The sequence below is a fragment of the Orbicella faveolata genome, unplaced genomic scaffold (genome assembly GCF_042242905.1).
Source record: "Orbicella faveolata isolate gen_17 unplaced genomic scaffold, um_ofav_v1 contig_47, whole genome shotgun sequence".
Taxonomy (NCBI): domain Eukaryota; kingdom Metazoa; phylum Cnidaria; class Anthozoa; order Scleractinia; family Merulinidae; genus Orbicella; species Orbicella faveolata.
In genome coordinates, this window is record NW_028301577.1 from 9,135,007 (window position 1) to 9,150,000 (window position 14,994).

The 14,994-nt window shown below is 36.8% G+C and overlaps 1 protein-coding gene across 1 annotated transcript in view; it reads left to right on the forward strand.

The window, feature by feature from the left end:
* The first annotated feature begins 1,668 nt into the window (after positions 1 to 1,668).
* The window catches only part of LOC110052654 (uncharacterized), a 15,643-nt gene continuing 2,317 nt past the window's right edge, over positions 1,669 to 14,994 (forward strand). The window contains exons 1-15 of the mRNA XM_020758798.2: positions 1,669 to 1,821; positions 3,360 to 3,416; positions 3,647 to 3,674; positions 4,091 to 4,145; positions 5,046 to 5,197; positions 6,547 to 6,602; positions 6,956 to 7,022; positions 8,023 to 8,070; positions 9,695 to 9,806; positions 10,500 to 10,793; positions 11,384 to 11,490; positions 12,406 to 12,497; positions 13,257 to 13,283; positions 13,476 to 13,549; positions 14,368 to 14,529. Of these exons, the coding sequence (XP_020614457.2) occupies positions 1,726 to 1,821; positions 3,360 to 3,416; positions 3,647 to 3,674; positions 4,091 to 4,145; positions 5,046 to 5,197; positions 6,547 to 6,602; positions 6,956 to 7,022; positions 8,023 to 8,070; positions 9,695 to 9,806; positions 10,500 to 10,793; positions 11,384 to 11,490; positions 12,406 to 12,497; positions 13,257 to 13,283; positions 13,476 to 13,549; positions 14,368 to 14,529 (1,427 nt within the window). The 5' untranslated portion in view covers positions 1,669 to 1,725. The remainder of the gene's footprint in view (positions 1,822 to 3,359; positions 3,417 to 3,646; positions 3,675 to 4,090; positions 4,146 to 5,045; positions 5,198 to 6,546; positions 6,603 to 6,955; positions 7,023 to 8,022; positions 8,071 to 9,694; positions 9,807 to 10,499; positions 10,794 to 11,383; positions 11,491 to 12,405; positions 12,498 to 13,256; positions 13,284 to 13,475; positions 13,550 to 14,367; positions 14,530 to 14,994) is intronic.

Below are 14,994 nucleotides of genomic sequence, written 5' to 3' on the forward strand. Positions count from 1 at the left end.
TCACTTACGCCCCGAAACGCGCGTTGCGCGCCACATCACGTGTTTCGGGGCGCAAGTGTCAAGATTGCTGTCTCGAAAAGCAAAAGAATAAATGTGGCTGGACAAGGCCAGCCTAAACATTTAAACATTCAACCGCATGGCCAATACCATGCTTAAAAAAACGCAGCGTATCGGATCTGAAAAGACCTACGGTCCGAAAATGAATGAGAAATCAGAAACTGCAAGGGACCGCATACGATAAACGCTGCCAACGTAGGATCTACAAGAGATCTGATAAGCCAAAAAAATTGTATGAAGACAAGCAATAGACTGCAAGGCTTATACTACTTGAAAAACGTTTCGAGACACCAATATGTCAAGAACCGATAAAGTAGGATCGCAACAGTGGACAGCTGTTTCGCCCTCCCCTGCAGATGGAAAATTCTGAAACCACATTACGAGACATTCTCAATGTCCGCAACCCTATGCTCATATATGTGAAGAATTGCCGGGGGGACAACCTCTGAGAAACTGACAATTTATTGTGTTTCCTCGCTGTTGAATTGGTTCTAAGGCCAACATCCCATCTCCCTTAGTAAATAATTTAGAGCATCAAAAGAGCTACTTAGGTTTTCTCGGTGTAATCAACATCTTCGGGCAATAAGTTTTAAGCGATTTTTTTCAAGACCCGGTGGCGTAATATAAAAAAGTCTGCTAGAATTTTTCACTTTGAGATCAAACCCTCATTATGCACGCAAAAATTGTGATTGGTGAACAGCCCTATGATAGTCTCAGTAAGAGAGCTTCAGTGCACTAGGATAATAATTTGTATCAAATCTGGCCATTATTGTTAGGTTCCCATCGATGCTTTCGACTTTCGATTTTCGTATGCGCTTAACATGATATATACAATCGATTACAAAAATGCTAATGATCGAGATACGGACTAAAACTCTAAAATATTTACATAGAAGCAATACAAGAAAATTGCGGCATAAATGATAAAGAAAACGTTAAGGCGATGGAAAAGATATAAAAAGTGAGATAATTAAGTTAATAGCTTCGTGCGGATCGAGTCACTCTGTTTGTTCAGAATAAAAACATTTCAAAAATCAAACGGTCGAGTTTACTCTGACATTTTTTCAAAATCTCGAAATTGCTTCCAATGGTCTCCGGATCCTTTCCGTTTTCATCCTTTACGTTTTCATCCTTTACGTGGTTGCCGATTGTTGATCGCTTATGTTCCTCCACACGTCGATGTAGGTCGACTCGTGAAGCCGACATGGAGTGTATCACACAGACCACACTTGTAACCAAAAACATGAAATGCTTAGTCACTAAGAGACTGCATGTTTCTACTTTTATATTCGTTACGTTGGCATTCTACTGCTCCTTATAGCAAGTCTCAGTAAGTCTTGAGCCGTATTGCATCACTGAGATATCTCTTCATTTCCGGTTCCGGTTCCTGCAATGCTTGAATGACCCGTGATGAATGTGGGTTGTTTACAAAATGAAGGGCCTTTAGATCCATCGAAAAACATGCATATCTATAAAGTAAATAAATGTAACGCCAGTAACAGTATAAAAACCGTCACGAAAATCAGAAATAAAGTTGGGAGCCATGAGATGATGGCCCAATTGGCCCATCACTTCCGATACTAACTTCGGTCACGTGATCTGTTGCTTGGCGTATGTAATTTTGACACTTTGTAATGTGGCCAAGTAAGCAGAAACCATTTGGGGGCGATGGACGCCTTAAAATCTCGCTTACGCGCTATATTATACCCACCTGGGGCAAATCCATTGAATTGGAAGATTTTATTTATTGTATTCTGCTCTGTGGTAGGTGAAACTTTAAGCTTATTAATTTATTTTGGTCTGAACTACCAGTTACTTCGTTATGGCCAGTTTAAACCTTGATGTGCTTACAACCAACTTAACAACTTATTCTTAAGTTATAACGTTGTCTGTAAGATGGTCCATTGGCTATTATGGGGAAAATTAGCTGGACTTCAAATAGCGTGAAGGAATTCTGCCATTTGTAGTTCTTCACAGATGTCGTGCCATTGTAAAACGCTGATAATTTTCCCTGGCTTTATCCTCCTTGCATGTTACGTAAGCCAAGAACTTTTGTCTCCAAGTGCATTTGTTTAAGCTTCAATAATTTATATCAGTCCTGAGATTGATTATTTTAGCAAAATATTGCGACGGATCGTATTTAGAAGAGTATAATCCTTCTAGATGCCCCACATGTCATGCAGTTGTTGACAAGCGAGTTTTACTCTATACTGTCACGTTGCGTGAATTGCATATTAAACAAGGGTTTGTATTGGGAGACAGGGGGGCGAGAACCAGGGTGTAAAGCGGGTGTGGCAGGAATGGGAGAAGGGGGTGGGAATTGCGATTTCCTAGGTGGCAGCAGCCAGGAGAAATAGAGAAAAATGTTGTATCTTCTTGCGGTATCTTGCACTAGTAAAATTACCAAGAGGTATAAACCTCTTAGGAAGGCATGGGAACTTGGAGTAAAAAAATATTGGATACGGGAAATGCCAATCTCCTTGTTCCCTCATTAAGGCATGCAATAGCAAAACAGCCTTTTTCTACCTTTTAAAGAAGGCCATTTGTTTAAGGTAGGCAATTGGTCATTCAATAATCAAATGCAGTCTGTATGAGGCAGAAACATGAGCCAGCTCATAAGCTAGTTCCAGAATGATGGAGGAATTTTTAGGCTTTCACGCCTTCGGTTTTGTAAAAGAAATTGTGAGCTCTAGGCCCAGCCTCCACTAGAGCACTCTCAAAAAATTTTGTCAAAGTTTATAACATAATCCCTGTAAAGAAATGTGAAAGAATTTGCATGCATTCAAAATTTGTGCGGTGTAAACTGCTTGCATTGTTATGACTGGATAAAGCACATTAATTAATTTTAGTATCAGCATGGGTTGCTACTTGTAGCTCAATATTGAGGTAATAATTAAATAAATGAACTTGAAATGGCCGTTCACAATTCTCTGAAGTTCTCTTCAGTTCCAAAATAGTCAAAACAACATGGCATGGTGGGGATTTGTGTTATCGCTTAGCAATTTCAGGGACAAAAAACACAGGTTTGGTCAATTCTGAGACTCTTGTTCGATCTTCACCTGACTGAATTCTTTTAATTTAAGTGGTTGAAAACTGTTTCCAGGATATTTTTTGCTCTTTTAACAATACATGAATCAATACTACAATTCTTTTTTCATGTAAAACTGCAATAATGGTATACAAACTAGGTGATTTAAGGCCTTTACCCGTGGAAACCATTGTGAGTCCTCTTAAGTCAAATAAAAATCCAATTCAAATGTACTGGTGTATTCTTAATATAAAAATTGCTATCTTTCTTTCAGCTTTGCAGTGCAATATGTATCACAATATTGTTTCCATTCTTACCAGCTATGGTAAAGGTGAGGTCTGAGATCGATGTTAATCATAACATAAATATAATGTACCATATATCCTCGAATTAGAGTCCTTGTCGCACAACCCCTTTAAAAATGTCATGGAGTACCCCCCAGCCCATGAAGAAAGATGTCACTTTGCTTAGGTTTAGCAAAATAATCACCATTTGAAATAAAAACAGGGAAATCTAATTAAGTTTTTCTTTTAACAAATTTAATTTATTTTGTTTTGCCAGAGTTTTGGAATATCAGATGAAGACACAGGTTGGGAATTATATTTCTTATGTACATGTAACATGTTAAAGTGAATGAAAGCATGAATCAAAATATATACTACGCTGTATGAAACAGACTTCCAGTTGAGGATTTTACCCAAACTTGTACTCATGTTTATTTCAAGTAGGTTTTTGCATTGCTATAGTCCTCTAGTATTGCCTGCAGAGAACTAGATTATAATTTTTTCAGTTAATTTTCCCATAAACAAATTATGTTGTGGAATCGTAATTCCTCTGTATAACTGTTTAGAAACAATAAGCATTTTTTAAACTTGCGTGTCCACTTTCTCAAGGTTTTATTGTTGAGGAATTTGGATTATTTCCGTTAATCTATTAAAATCATAGTTAACAGTTATTCACTATTTATTTGATTACTAATTAAACATTGCTTGTTTTATTTTTTAGGCTATTATGCAGGTGTCATTGCTTCCTCGATGTTTCTTGGACGTACTTTGGGATGGTAGGTGAACTCTTTGTGGAGAATTAACTAAACATAAATTATAAACATTATTTATTATTTCTCCCATGCTAATGTCATTAGCAAATTTGGTTTTCATTATAAACAATGCTGGCCAAACTTGGGAAACCCACAAAGGGACACTTTTCCTTGTTCCTAGGGGGTCCCATTTATGAGGATGAGGGTTCTACTGTGAAGAACGTATTATAGCCTACATACATGTAGCATTTCAGTTTGTCTGATATTCATATAAATTGTATAACCTGCATATAGCTTTTAATGACTTGTGGTAGAAATCACCTAAAACTTGTTTCCTCATATGCATCCTCTTGGACCAAAATTTCATCATCTATGACAGTTTCGACAACAATGGTTACTAAAGGCAGCTTACATTATTATTGGACAGGTGCTCTAGCTGTTTTCTTAAGAGGTACTATGACATATTATGGCCATAGGTGTGTTGCATGTAGAACTATTGCACATAGAACTATGCCTGCCAAGTGCTGCAAGGTGACCGAGACACATGTAGCTCTGTTTATATCCTTGATGTAATATTTGGTGTTTGAGTGTATGACTTCATCAGTCCTCTCATTTGCATATTTTACGCATTTTGAAAACTTAAATATCTTCGAACCAATGCAAATTTTGTAAAAGGTAAACAGCATTTGCAATCTTTTGTGGAATTCTGTGTAATAAATCTAAAAATTTAAGGGGTAAAAATTTGATCATAGTACCACTTTAAAGTAGAAAACCCTTGTACAATGAAAATGACCCAATACATGTATGCAGGCCAGTCACTGGAACAGGGGATCCTGATAATATACATGTGTATGCCTCTTTTCTGAGCTAGGGAAAACTCTTTTTATCTAATTTAAATGCAATAATTTATATTCTGTATTTCAGCTACTTCTGGGGATGGCTCACAGATAAAATTGGTCGAAGGCCTGTCATATTAATCTCCCTTGTGCTTACTATTATTGGTATGGCTAGTTTTGGATTATCAGTGTCTCTCACCATGGCCATCATTACCAGATTTTTTGTTGGATTGACCAATGGTATGTCTGTTCAAATTGGCTTTTAAATATTAACCTTCATGCTATGAATAATACTGAATTACATTTACTTACAAGTATATTAATTATGGGCCATTAAAATGCAAGCTGTAAACTCAAACTAGTACCACACCGGTAAACAAAAGGTCATGTAGTGGTAAATGACAGTGCTGGTACCAAATTCTCTGATTTTAGAGGAGAAAGTAGTGAAAATTAATGAGGTGACATTTGGTGAAAGAAATCCTGGGATAGACTAGCAAATATTTGGAAAACCTTTGGAAATCTTTAGACTTCTTGGAGTATGGGAAGTCATTTTCAGGAATCCTGGTATATTCAGGCAAAAATCTCTGGCCTACTGAACTAGACAAATTTTGCAGGTAGAACGAAAGTGGTGTGCCATCATTATGCTGTCAGAGGTCTTATGATGGGATTTTATGGTAGAACTATTATACAATATAATCCAAAATACACATCAGAAGCATTGTATAGACCTTTGTGCAGAACTTTGCCACCGTATTGTTACAGGAACCATTAAGTTTGATCATATAACCCCCACATTAAGAGAGCTACATCAGCTTCCAATTCAACAAAATCGGTGACCATTCTTCCGTGACCCTGTCATGGCATTTAAATGTGTGTCTGGTCAAGCGTCCCATTATCTCAGTGATCAATATTCATGACAAGAATTGCGGTCACCGGGCGTATGACCCAAACTTGTCAACTATTTAACATCCCTTTGTATAAGTGATCAATATTCATGACAAGAATTGCGGTCACCGGGCGTATGACCCAAAGTTGTCAACTTTTAAACATCCCTTTGTATAAGTGGAGTGCCGGACAGAGAACATGCTACTACCGCATGGTGCACATCTGGAAAAATCTAGACAATACTTTTAGAACCGCAAACTCATTTTCTACTTTTAAATTTTTCCTGATAAACAAATTGATGACTGACTTTTAAATAGCATGTCAGATGGTGTGTCCCTACATTTCAGTATTTGTTGTATGATGAATTGTATGTTGTTTAATGTTTATTGCATTCTTTCCCTTTTAATTGAATTGTAAACCACTTCTTTTAACTCAGTTTAGCTCTCTTGTATTGTCACTGAAAAACCCCATTAGGGGAGTGTCAATAAACTATTAATTGTTGTTGTTGTTGTATAATTATCATACAATATGTTGACTTGACTTGAAACTGAAAATTCACAAGAATGTGCAATAGTACTGACATCACTAGGAAGCTATTTTTAAAAGCCAAGATTTCCTTTCAAGTAAGGTATTCATGTTAAAAGTACTAAAATACTTCTGAATCAGTTAAATACTTTAAATTATTTTGATCTTGTTTGTTTCAGGGGTCATAGGAACTGCTAAAGCAATTGTTTCAGAAATCAGTGATGATACTAATCAGGTGAGTACATGTAATAACAATTCTTATGCATATTTTTTAACGATATTTACTGACTGTATAATTATCACCCCAAGCCTACAATGGGCAACAAAAGTGTTGAGACACTCAGCAGTAAAATTCGATTTTCGAGCATCTTGGAAACATTTTCCCCCCTTCCCCCCCAAACAATTTTGATTTTTCTGTTTCTTAGACTGCACAGATCACAGCGCCTACAAATTGTTTTGAGTAAAAGAAAAATGAACACAATACTCTAATTTCCCTCTTGAACCATTAGCCCCACAATCTGCTTAAAAAATCTTCTGAAATACAACTAATCAAACTATTTTGACATCTTGTCTAATTTTCTTCATAAGGCCTTGGCTGTATCAGTGATACTGACAGCTTGGAATATGGGACTCATTGTAGGACCAGGTATCGGGGGTAAGTTGCAGTTTGTACACTAAAAGGACACGTACAAAAAGCAGGTGACAGGTCACACTGGTTAGCCTGAAAAAACACTCAGGTTAGCCTGAATAAGCCCTGTTTCCACTTGGCTCTCAATAGTAGCAGTGGCACATAAAAGTTCTTATTTCCTGTGACCTGTGTTTTGTACCTGCCAATTTCTAAATAAAATTAATCCAGAAAGGTTCAAAGATTGCATCCAAAGACAATCTGAAGATTTTAGAAAATTTCCAGTCCAATTACAAGCTTAGACTGAACACCACAATGTGTAATAAATCTTTAAGTACATGTATCAAGTCTCCAGTAGTAAGACCCTATGTGTCACGTGGCATGAAGGGACAGTGTTCTCCAGCAGTGACCAGTCCCCAAAGAGTGTGAAACATAATCGTGATGCTGCTGTTGCAGGAAGGGTTGTCCTACAAAAGCAGTTATTATAGTATGTGTGATATTGCAAAGATACTTTGGGTCGTACTTATCAGTGATGATTGAAGTTTATGGTTTTTCAGCAAGAAAAAACGAAAAGTCATTTCATCTGGTTTTGCCCTTCTTTGCAAAAAACACTCTGAACTTTGATCAAGCAACTGTAAATTGCCACCACCCACAAAACCTTTCATGACTGATATGTATGCTTGTATGCTTTTCTGAAAAGGGTTTATTGACAAGTACAAGTTAAAAAATACTTCCAAAAATTATGCACAATGAAATACTCAAGGGCAGATGCAGGGCTGTCTTTAAGTTTTGAGTCACCTGTAGCCTTGTTCTCCACACCCATAGCAAATTTGTTACTTTGTGGGTCAATTCTGTCAACAACAGGCAATTTCACCCATAGCATCAACAGAAAATCAAGCATACTCAGCTGTACCAGGTGTTGCGGGTTACGGCTCTTAATGACAACTTGCAGATGGTGGAGTATAGTACAACTGGTAACACTTACATCTCTGTGAAAACTATTACTAACTAAATGTTTTATCACTTCAAGGTTATCTTGCTGAGCCTGTACAGAAATATTCCAGTGTGTTTACAGAAGGTTTGTATTCAAAATGATTTCTTATGTACTTTAGCCCTTTAAAATAATGATATTGGTCAAGCTGAATAATGAAGTCACCATCACACTGTTTCTGATTACAGTCAAAGCACTGAGTGTATTCTGATCGATATCCACTTACTATTTAATTAACTACTTATGAACTGAGAGTGAGGTCTTAACGGGAAATCTCAAACTGACACCTTGTGATAGTGAGGTCAATACGGCATGGCCAAGGTGTTAGATTTTCCCGTAAAGACTGAACAACCAAGGTTATTGGGTTGTTTATTATGTGCCGCTTTTTGCTTTGCTTTTGCAGGCCCATGATTGGCCAGTCACAGGGCATTACAGAAGAATAATGCCCTAGAATTGGCCAACCAGAGTGTGCATTTTATCAGCTACAAACACATTAAGCCTCATAATAAACATTTTTGCTACACCAATTTTAAATAATTGAATATTTTGATCCTTCAAATTGATGTAACCTCATTAATTTTGAAATAAAGAGTGTTGATTGTTTTTAACTGTGGAATCAGGGCCCAGTTGTTCAAAACTGCAAATAAACTAACCTCCAATTAAGCCTAATCGTTGATTAAATTTCCTAATCATGGGTTAGCTAATCGGGGTTTAGAAAATGGTTGCTCTAAAGGAGATTAATCCGCCGATTAACTAATCCGTGATTAAACGTAAAGTGGATTATTTTAATTGATTATAATGTATTCTTACGCTATTTTACATCACAGAATTGCACAGAACGTTTGTTTTCAAATGGCCTCTGTGGCAAAAAAACTGCCCGTGAAACTGTGGCCTTGTTCACTCCAACTGTATCGCTGATAACTTGAAGAAAGTTGCCACTAGAATAAAATCTTAGTGCTAGCAGCACTTTGGTCTATTGGTTCAAGAGCATGGCCATGCTTCGATTTTCTCCACAAATCTGCGTGTATGGCGTTTGTGGTGTATTCAATGGATGCTCTCCTGAATCTCTAATGAGCCCAAAGCTCTTACTTGCTATAAGCGAGTATGTTAAGATTATATCCGATAACATTTGTCCAATGCAAGGGAGATGAAACAGCAAGCCAGACAATTTTCTTCAAGTTTAATCGGCAGATTAGGGAGTTTATCCTCCTCCAGAGGTGTATTAAATTTAACCTGCCGATTAGAGTTTGATTAGCGTGAATTGGGCTTTGAGCAACGCAATCTAATCGCAGATTAACATTTAATCATCGTTTAAGCAATTTAATCCCCGATTAGCGCTGATGGCAGGTTTAAACAACTGGGCCCAGAAGTATAGACTCTAAGTAAGCAAATTGTCAGTTATGTCTCTATTTTGTCTGTAAGTACATGATGATGCTAAGGATGCAGTTTATTCTTTTTAATTTCGGGAAAAACAGTTATTTCTTAGATAAGATTATGCACAGAATTTCAATCAATCATCAAGGGCATTATGCCTATTGTGAAACAAATCCAGTGGGTATACATTTTCCAGGTAGCTACCTTTCTTGGAAAAAAGCAAAATGTCTGTGTGCAACCAACAAATAATGTTAACCTTTATTACCATTTTGTGAATAAGGCAAACTGCAGGATCATTTGCTCTGACTAATTGTATTGATTACTGGCTGTTTTTCAGGTTCTTTTTTCGACAAATTTGCGTTTTTCCTTCCATGTCTGTTTAATTGTGGAATACTACTTATTTCATTTGTGTTGACCTACTTCCTTTTACCAGAAACTCTTGTTAAAAGGTAATGTATTTCGAATCAAATAATTTTCTTTATTACATCACTTGTTTAATATATTTTTGATAAACAGTCCTTGTCTGTTGAACGAAACACAGATTCATGATTTGGCAACCAGAAAAAAATTCAGATCAGACTATGATGAAGATGTAGTAAAAATCCAAAATATGATAGCTACTTTGGACTCGGGGGAGGGAGGGAACTCCCATATAAAAATGACAGGGGTGCTTATTGTAGCTGTTAAACAATGTGGTTTTGGTTCCTCTTAGCCATGTTCAGCCGCAAAAGGTCCGCAGCAGGAGCTTATGCAGTACCTTGTAGAGTACTGAGCTGAAAAAAATATGACAGGAGATAATCTTTTGTTATAGAATTTGTATCTCTTAGCAGTGAAAAAATTTCAAGCCACACACACAATGCAGGATCTTGGCACCTCTTAGGGGTTCTTTTCAAAATTTGCGATGAGTGCCCCTGTCCTTTATATATGGGAGTCCCCCCCCCCCCCCCCCCCCAGGACATTGGATGACTACATGTTGATAATAATAACCCATAATTATTTGTGTTTATACATTTTATATTTTCACCATGGCTGCAGTTAGCCCGCTTTGAAAATGTTGGTCCAGAAAGGTTAATAATTTTAATGCAATTATTTTTTTTTTCATTGATAATACTTTTTAATTATTGTTTTTTAAAATTTGACAGTGAAAGTGAAGCATCTACAGTAAGCGAAATTGGTGAACTAGCCTTACAAAGCACAATTAGCTCTGTAGATAATCAAGAGGATTGCAATCAGCAGAGATCACTGGTGGACTCTGACAAAACTTGTGAAAAAAATTCCAGTTCCCAAGAAGCAGAAGAACTAGAAATATTTGTCAGGGATGCTGACAGTGAAACAAAAGAAGATGGCAGAAACTGCTGTGGCTGTAAAAGCTGGCAGTGCACAAGATATGGATGTTGTCGATGTTTTAGGAACAGCAAAATTGCAGTTTTACTCAGGTAGATACTGCCAGTATTTTTTTAGGATTGCACTTGTGTGTGAGAAGATTCAGAAGTTGGAAAGATAAGAAAAACATACAATGTTTTGATGACAACTCCTTGTAGCCATTATCAAATGCAAATGAACAACATTCAGCAGTTGATGTGATTAAAGAGGGATTTTGTTTCCTTTCCTTTCAGGTTTTCAAAACGTTTCCTACAATAGCATTGTACATGTACTTGTAAAGATCAAGTGAATATAGGCTGTGTGCAGACTGTTGTTGGTTTTCTGATAATGACAATTTTGTGCCAAAACATTGTGTTTTATCATTTATTTATCTTTTAAATTTATCCATTAAATCCCAAACAATGTCTTAAGCCAGATCTATGGGTGTCAAGGCATCATGTGGACACCCACTCTCTTTTAAGAGAAAACAAGTGAATATGAATTGTGGGATTTACTCTTCTGTTTTTAGCAAAATTAGTTTGAAAATCTTGGTTGGAGAAGTCACACTGTAACAACTCAAGTATCTTTAATGGTGCAAGCATATATTTTAATTAATGTGACTTAATCATTCAGTTGCAAGCCATATTCTGTGTTATGATTGCAGAACTCGTTCAACAATGATTGCCATTGCTGTTTACTGTGTGTATTCATTTATCGTCATTGGTTTTGATGAGCTTTTTTCACTCTGGGCAGCCACTCAAGCTGAAAATGGTGAGCTAAATTGGTTCTATAGTAGAACAGGGCTGTCAATAAGGGCTGTAACCCATAACATCTGCTACCGCAAGGTGTGTTTAATGGGCCCTTAATATTAAGGGTGAATTTGCCTGTTGTTGGTACAAGTTTGCTACGAGTGTGAAGCTACAGATGAATCAAAACTTAACACCAGCCCTGCTGAATGTTGGAAAAACAGTATCAACTCTTTCATATTTTCCTTTTTTTTATCAAAAGAACAGAAATGAAGTTTAACCAAAATTTTCAATCCCTTGTCAGTTTATTTCAAAACCATTTTCAGGCTAATTCTCAGACCACATAACGCCCTTCTCAAATGCAGAATCTGACCTATTCTATATATGTTTATGTCCTGAATGTCACTTTTACAGTGGGAATGCTTATTCGAAGGAGTGCTTAATGAAAAATATATGGGGGTACTTAAAGGAGCAGTATGTCACATTTTGCGCATCTTGAAAAGTTCAGCCTAAATTTTTAAAGTTTGTCATTTCAAATCTGTTGGTCTTCTCCATCTTTAACCATCCTTGTTCCTTTGTGGCCTAATAATATCTTTTTGCCAGAGTTTTTCTTTCTTAATAGTAAACTACTATTTTCAGGTTTCCTTCAATTTAAATGTAATTTTGTACCTGGCCTGAAAATAACTCAAAATACAACGACTGAGCAGACATTCTTAAGTAAAAAGAAAATGGCTCTTAAGAGGGAGCACTTGGTCCGACAATTTCATCTAATCATTCACTTTAATGGTAGTTCTCCTTACCAGTATATGCATGTATTATTAGCTCTGATGTACATGTAACATCTTAGAGTAATTTAAGGTGATTACATAATTCAGATCTGTGATTGAAAGAACTGATTTGTTGGTGTTGCTGTCTTCATTCTTATTTACTGTTGTGATAGGTGGACTTGGATTCTCAACAAACCAAATAGGTACTGCATTACTGTGTGTTGCAGCACCTCTCCTGTTTCTTCAGATGTGGACATATCCCAAGGTACGTATACATAAATTTTAAAGAGGGGGTGAATTAAAACAATGCAGACTTGCAAAAGTACTATTGAAAACAATCAAGTGGTTCTCTAGTGTTGAATGTTAAAGATTCCCTCAGCTTGAAAACTTGTTACATATGGCAATTTAGGAAACAAGTAAATGCTGTAGCATCTACTTATTATTACCAAAAAGTGTCAAAAGTAATAACTCCCTCGGCCTGAATTACTACAATTATCAGTTGAGGAAGGTGCAACATAGTTTTGGTGACAAAGTTTTGGACTTAGAATTACGGTGTTACCACAGGCGGCTTTCATCTTTTCCAATGGTAACAATATTGCTGCCTGTAATTTTGTGCGCTTTGCTGCCAGTGATGTCAGAGGTCAACAAGTTGCCACTGGAAATGGAGCCAGTTGCCCATGACAACAACTCAAGTTGAACATAAAAACCTGGTCACCACACTTTCGTCATGCCTTACTCAACTGATAATCATTGTAGTGATCTTTGGAAAATGGTTGTAAAATTTTGCTTTTGTTAGTAAAAGCTAAAAGCAATAATCCTCTGAATGTAATGACCCTCCAAAAGAAGTAACCTCAAACATAACTCATTGTGTTATGAACAATGCTGAAATAAACATGCACAGCTATTTAATACCCATGAAAAGTCCCTGCCCTAGGCCCAGACAATTAATGAATCAAAGCAAGTGCTAAGTTTAGCTTCAAAATTTACATAAATTCATAGGGTTTTGCACTTTGCTTTATTTCAGTTTGAAAGACGACTTGGAGCAAAAAGGGTGAGGTTTTTAATTTCTTAAAATTTTAATGTGCTATTTTTATGTAAAAAATGTAACATTTTTCCACATCATTAATTAAAACAAAGCATTCAGATGTATGAAAATTACTACTGCACTTCAAACATACCAGTTTCACTTTTTCAAAAATCAACTTGTGCATAAAAATTCTAACGTTACTCCCTTTGCTTACAGGTTTTTCAACTGGTAAATGCCATCATGGGAATACTGATGGCATCTCTGTCTGCTATAAACACTTATTATGACAGGTAATTTATGAAAACTATTGGGTAATAAAAAAGGGAAATTTTGCTTTAGCCAAGTGACCCATATGGTAGCCTACGTTTAGCCATACCAACTCCCTGTTAATCCCATGGGACTGGGTACGGCACAATTTAGGCCCTCTTTAAACGACCTCGGGTTGTTGCTTTTTACCCTGGGTTGAATCACTGCGGCGGGTAACCCTCTAACAATCAAATGTTTATAAGCGTTTACATGAACACAGTAGTCAAGCCGGGTCAGCCCCCCTTGCCAGGTAACCCTTGTCGAGACTCGGGTTGACTTGGCAAGTAGGGTTGAAATTTCGTCAATTCTTCTATGTAAACAGTGGGCCAAAAGCTAACCCAGGTTGGTACTTTCAGTCAAATAACCATGTTTTTGTTGTTTTTTTTTTTGGTTAGCACATCAGGACCTCTCACCATTCTGTTATACTTTCTAGGTTTTTTGTTTGTCGTCTTTCTAGCCCATGTTTTCAGTTTTTGATCGGTAGAAAGGCTGGCCCAGGTCATCCTCGAAGCAAGCCACACGCTATTGCAGACTGACAATCCGGGTTGGTGTAAAGTGTTTACTTTTAGCACTTTCTGCGGTGATTCAACCCAGGGTAAAAAGCAACCTGGGACGTGTAAAGAGGGCGTTAGGCTGCCCATATGGGTCACTTGGCTGAGTCACTTGGCTGAAGCAGACTGAAATAAGTGGTATTCCATGAGTAGTGGTATTTTCCCTGAAAATACAATGCAGTGTTCCGGTGTTGCTCCTCGATATCTGTGACAGGCCGCCTTATTAATATTCTTGATTGGCAAATTTTCAGATCTACAGTGCTGTGGCCTCTGCTGATTGGCATTCTCCTACCCTTAAAGTTAGGTGTTGGTTGTGGTTTCAGCTCGACGGTAATCCTTGTGAACAATTCAGTTCCTAGTGAACTCCTTGGCTCTGTTAATGGTCTAGCCATGACGGCATCTTCAATATCCAGGTAAAGAGAAAAAATAACAGTGGAATACTGACAAGTACCAAATTATAATGTCAAAACATACCTCAATTCTTTCAACACACGTACACTATAACAATTTTTAATAGTTGTTTAGCTATTTCTTTCTGTCTTTCTTTCTTTCTTTCTTTCTCTTTCTTTCTTTCTTTCTTTCTTTCTTTCTTTCTTTCTTTCTTTCTTTCTTTCTTTCTTTCTTTCTTTCTTTCTTTCTTTCTTTCTTTCTTTCTTTCTTTCTGTCTTTCTTTCTGTCTTTCTTTCTTTCTGTCTTTCTTTCTGTCTTTCTTTCTTTCTTTCTTTCTTTGTATATTTATTTGTTAACTACACATTTAAAATACGAAAAATTGTTTAGATTGCATGACATCAGTCAAAAGTCCCATCACAAAATACTTATTAATGATATTATGATCCAATCCAAAAAACAAAATACAGGCATATTGTAGAGAGAATCTA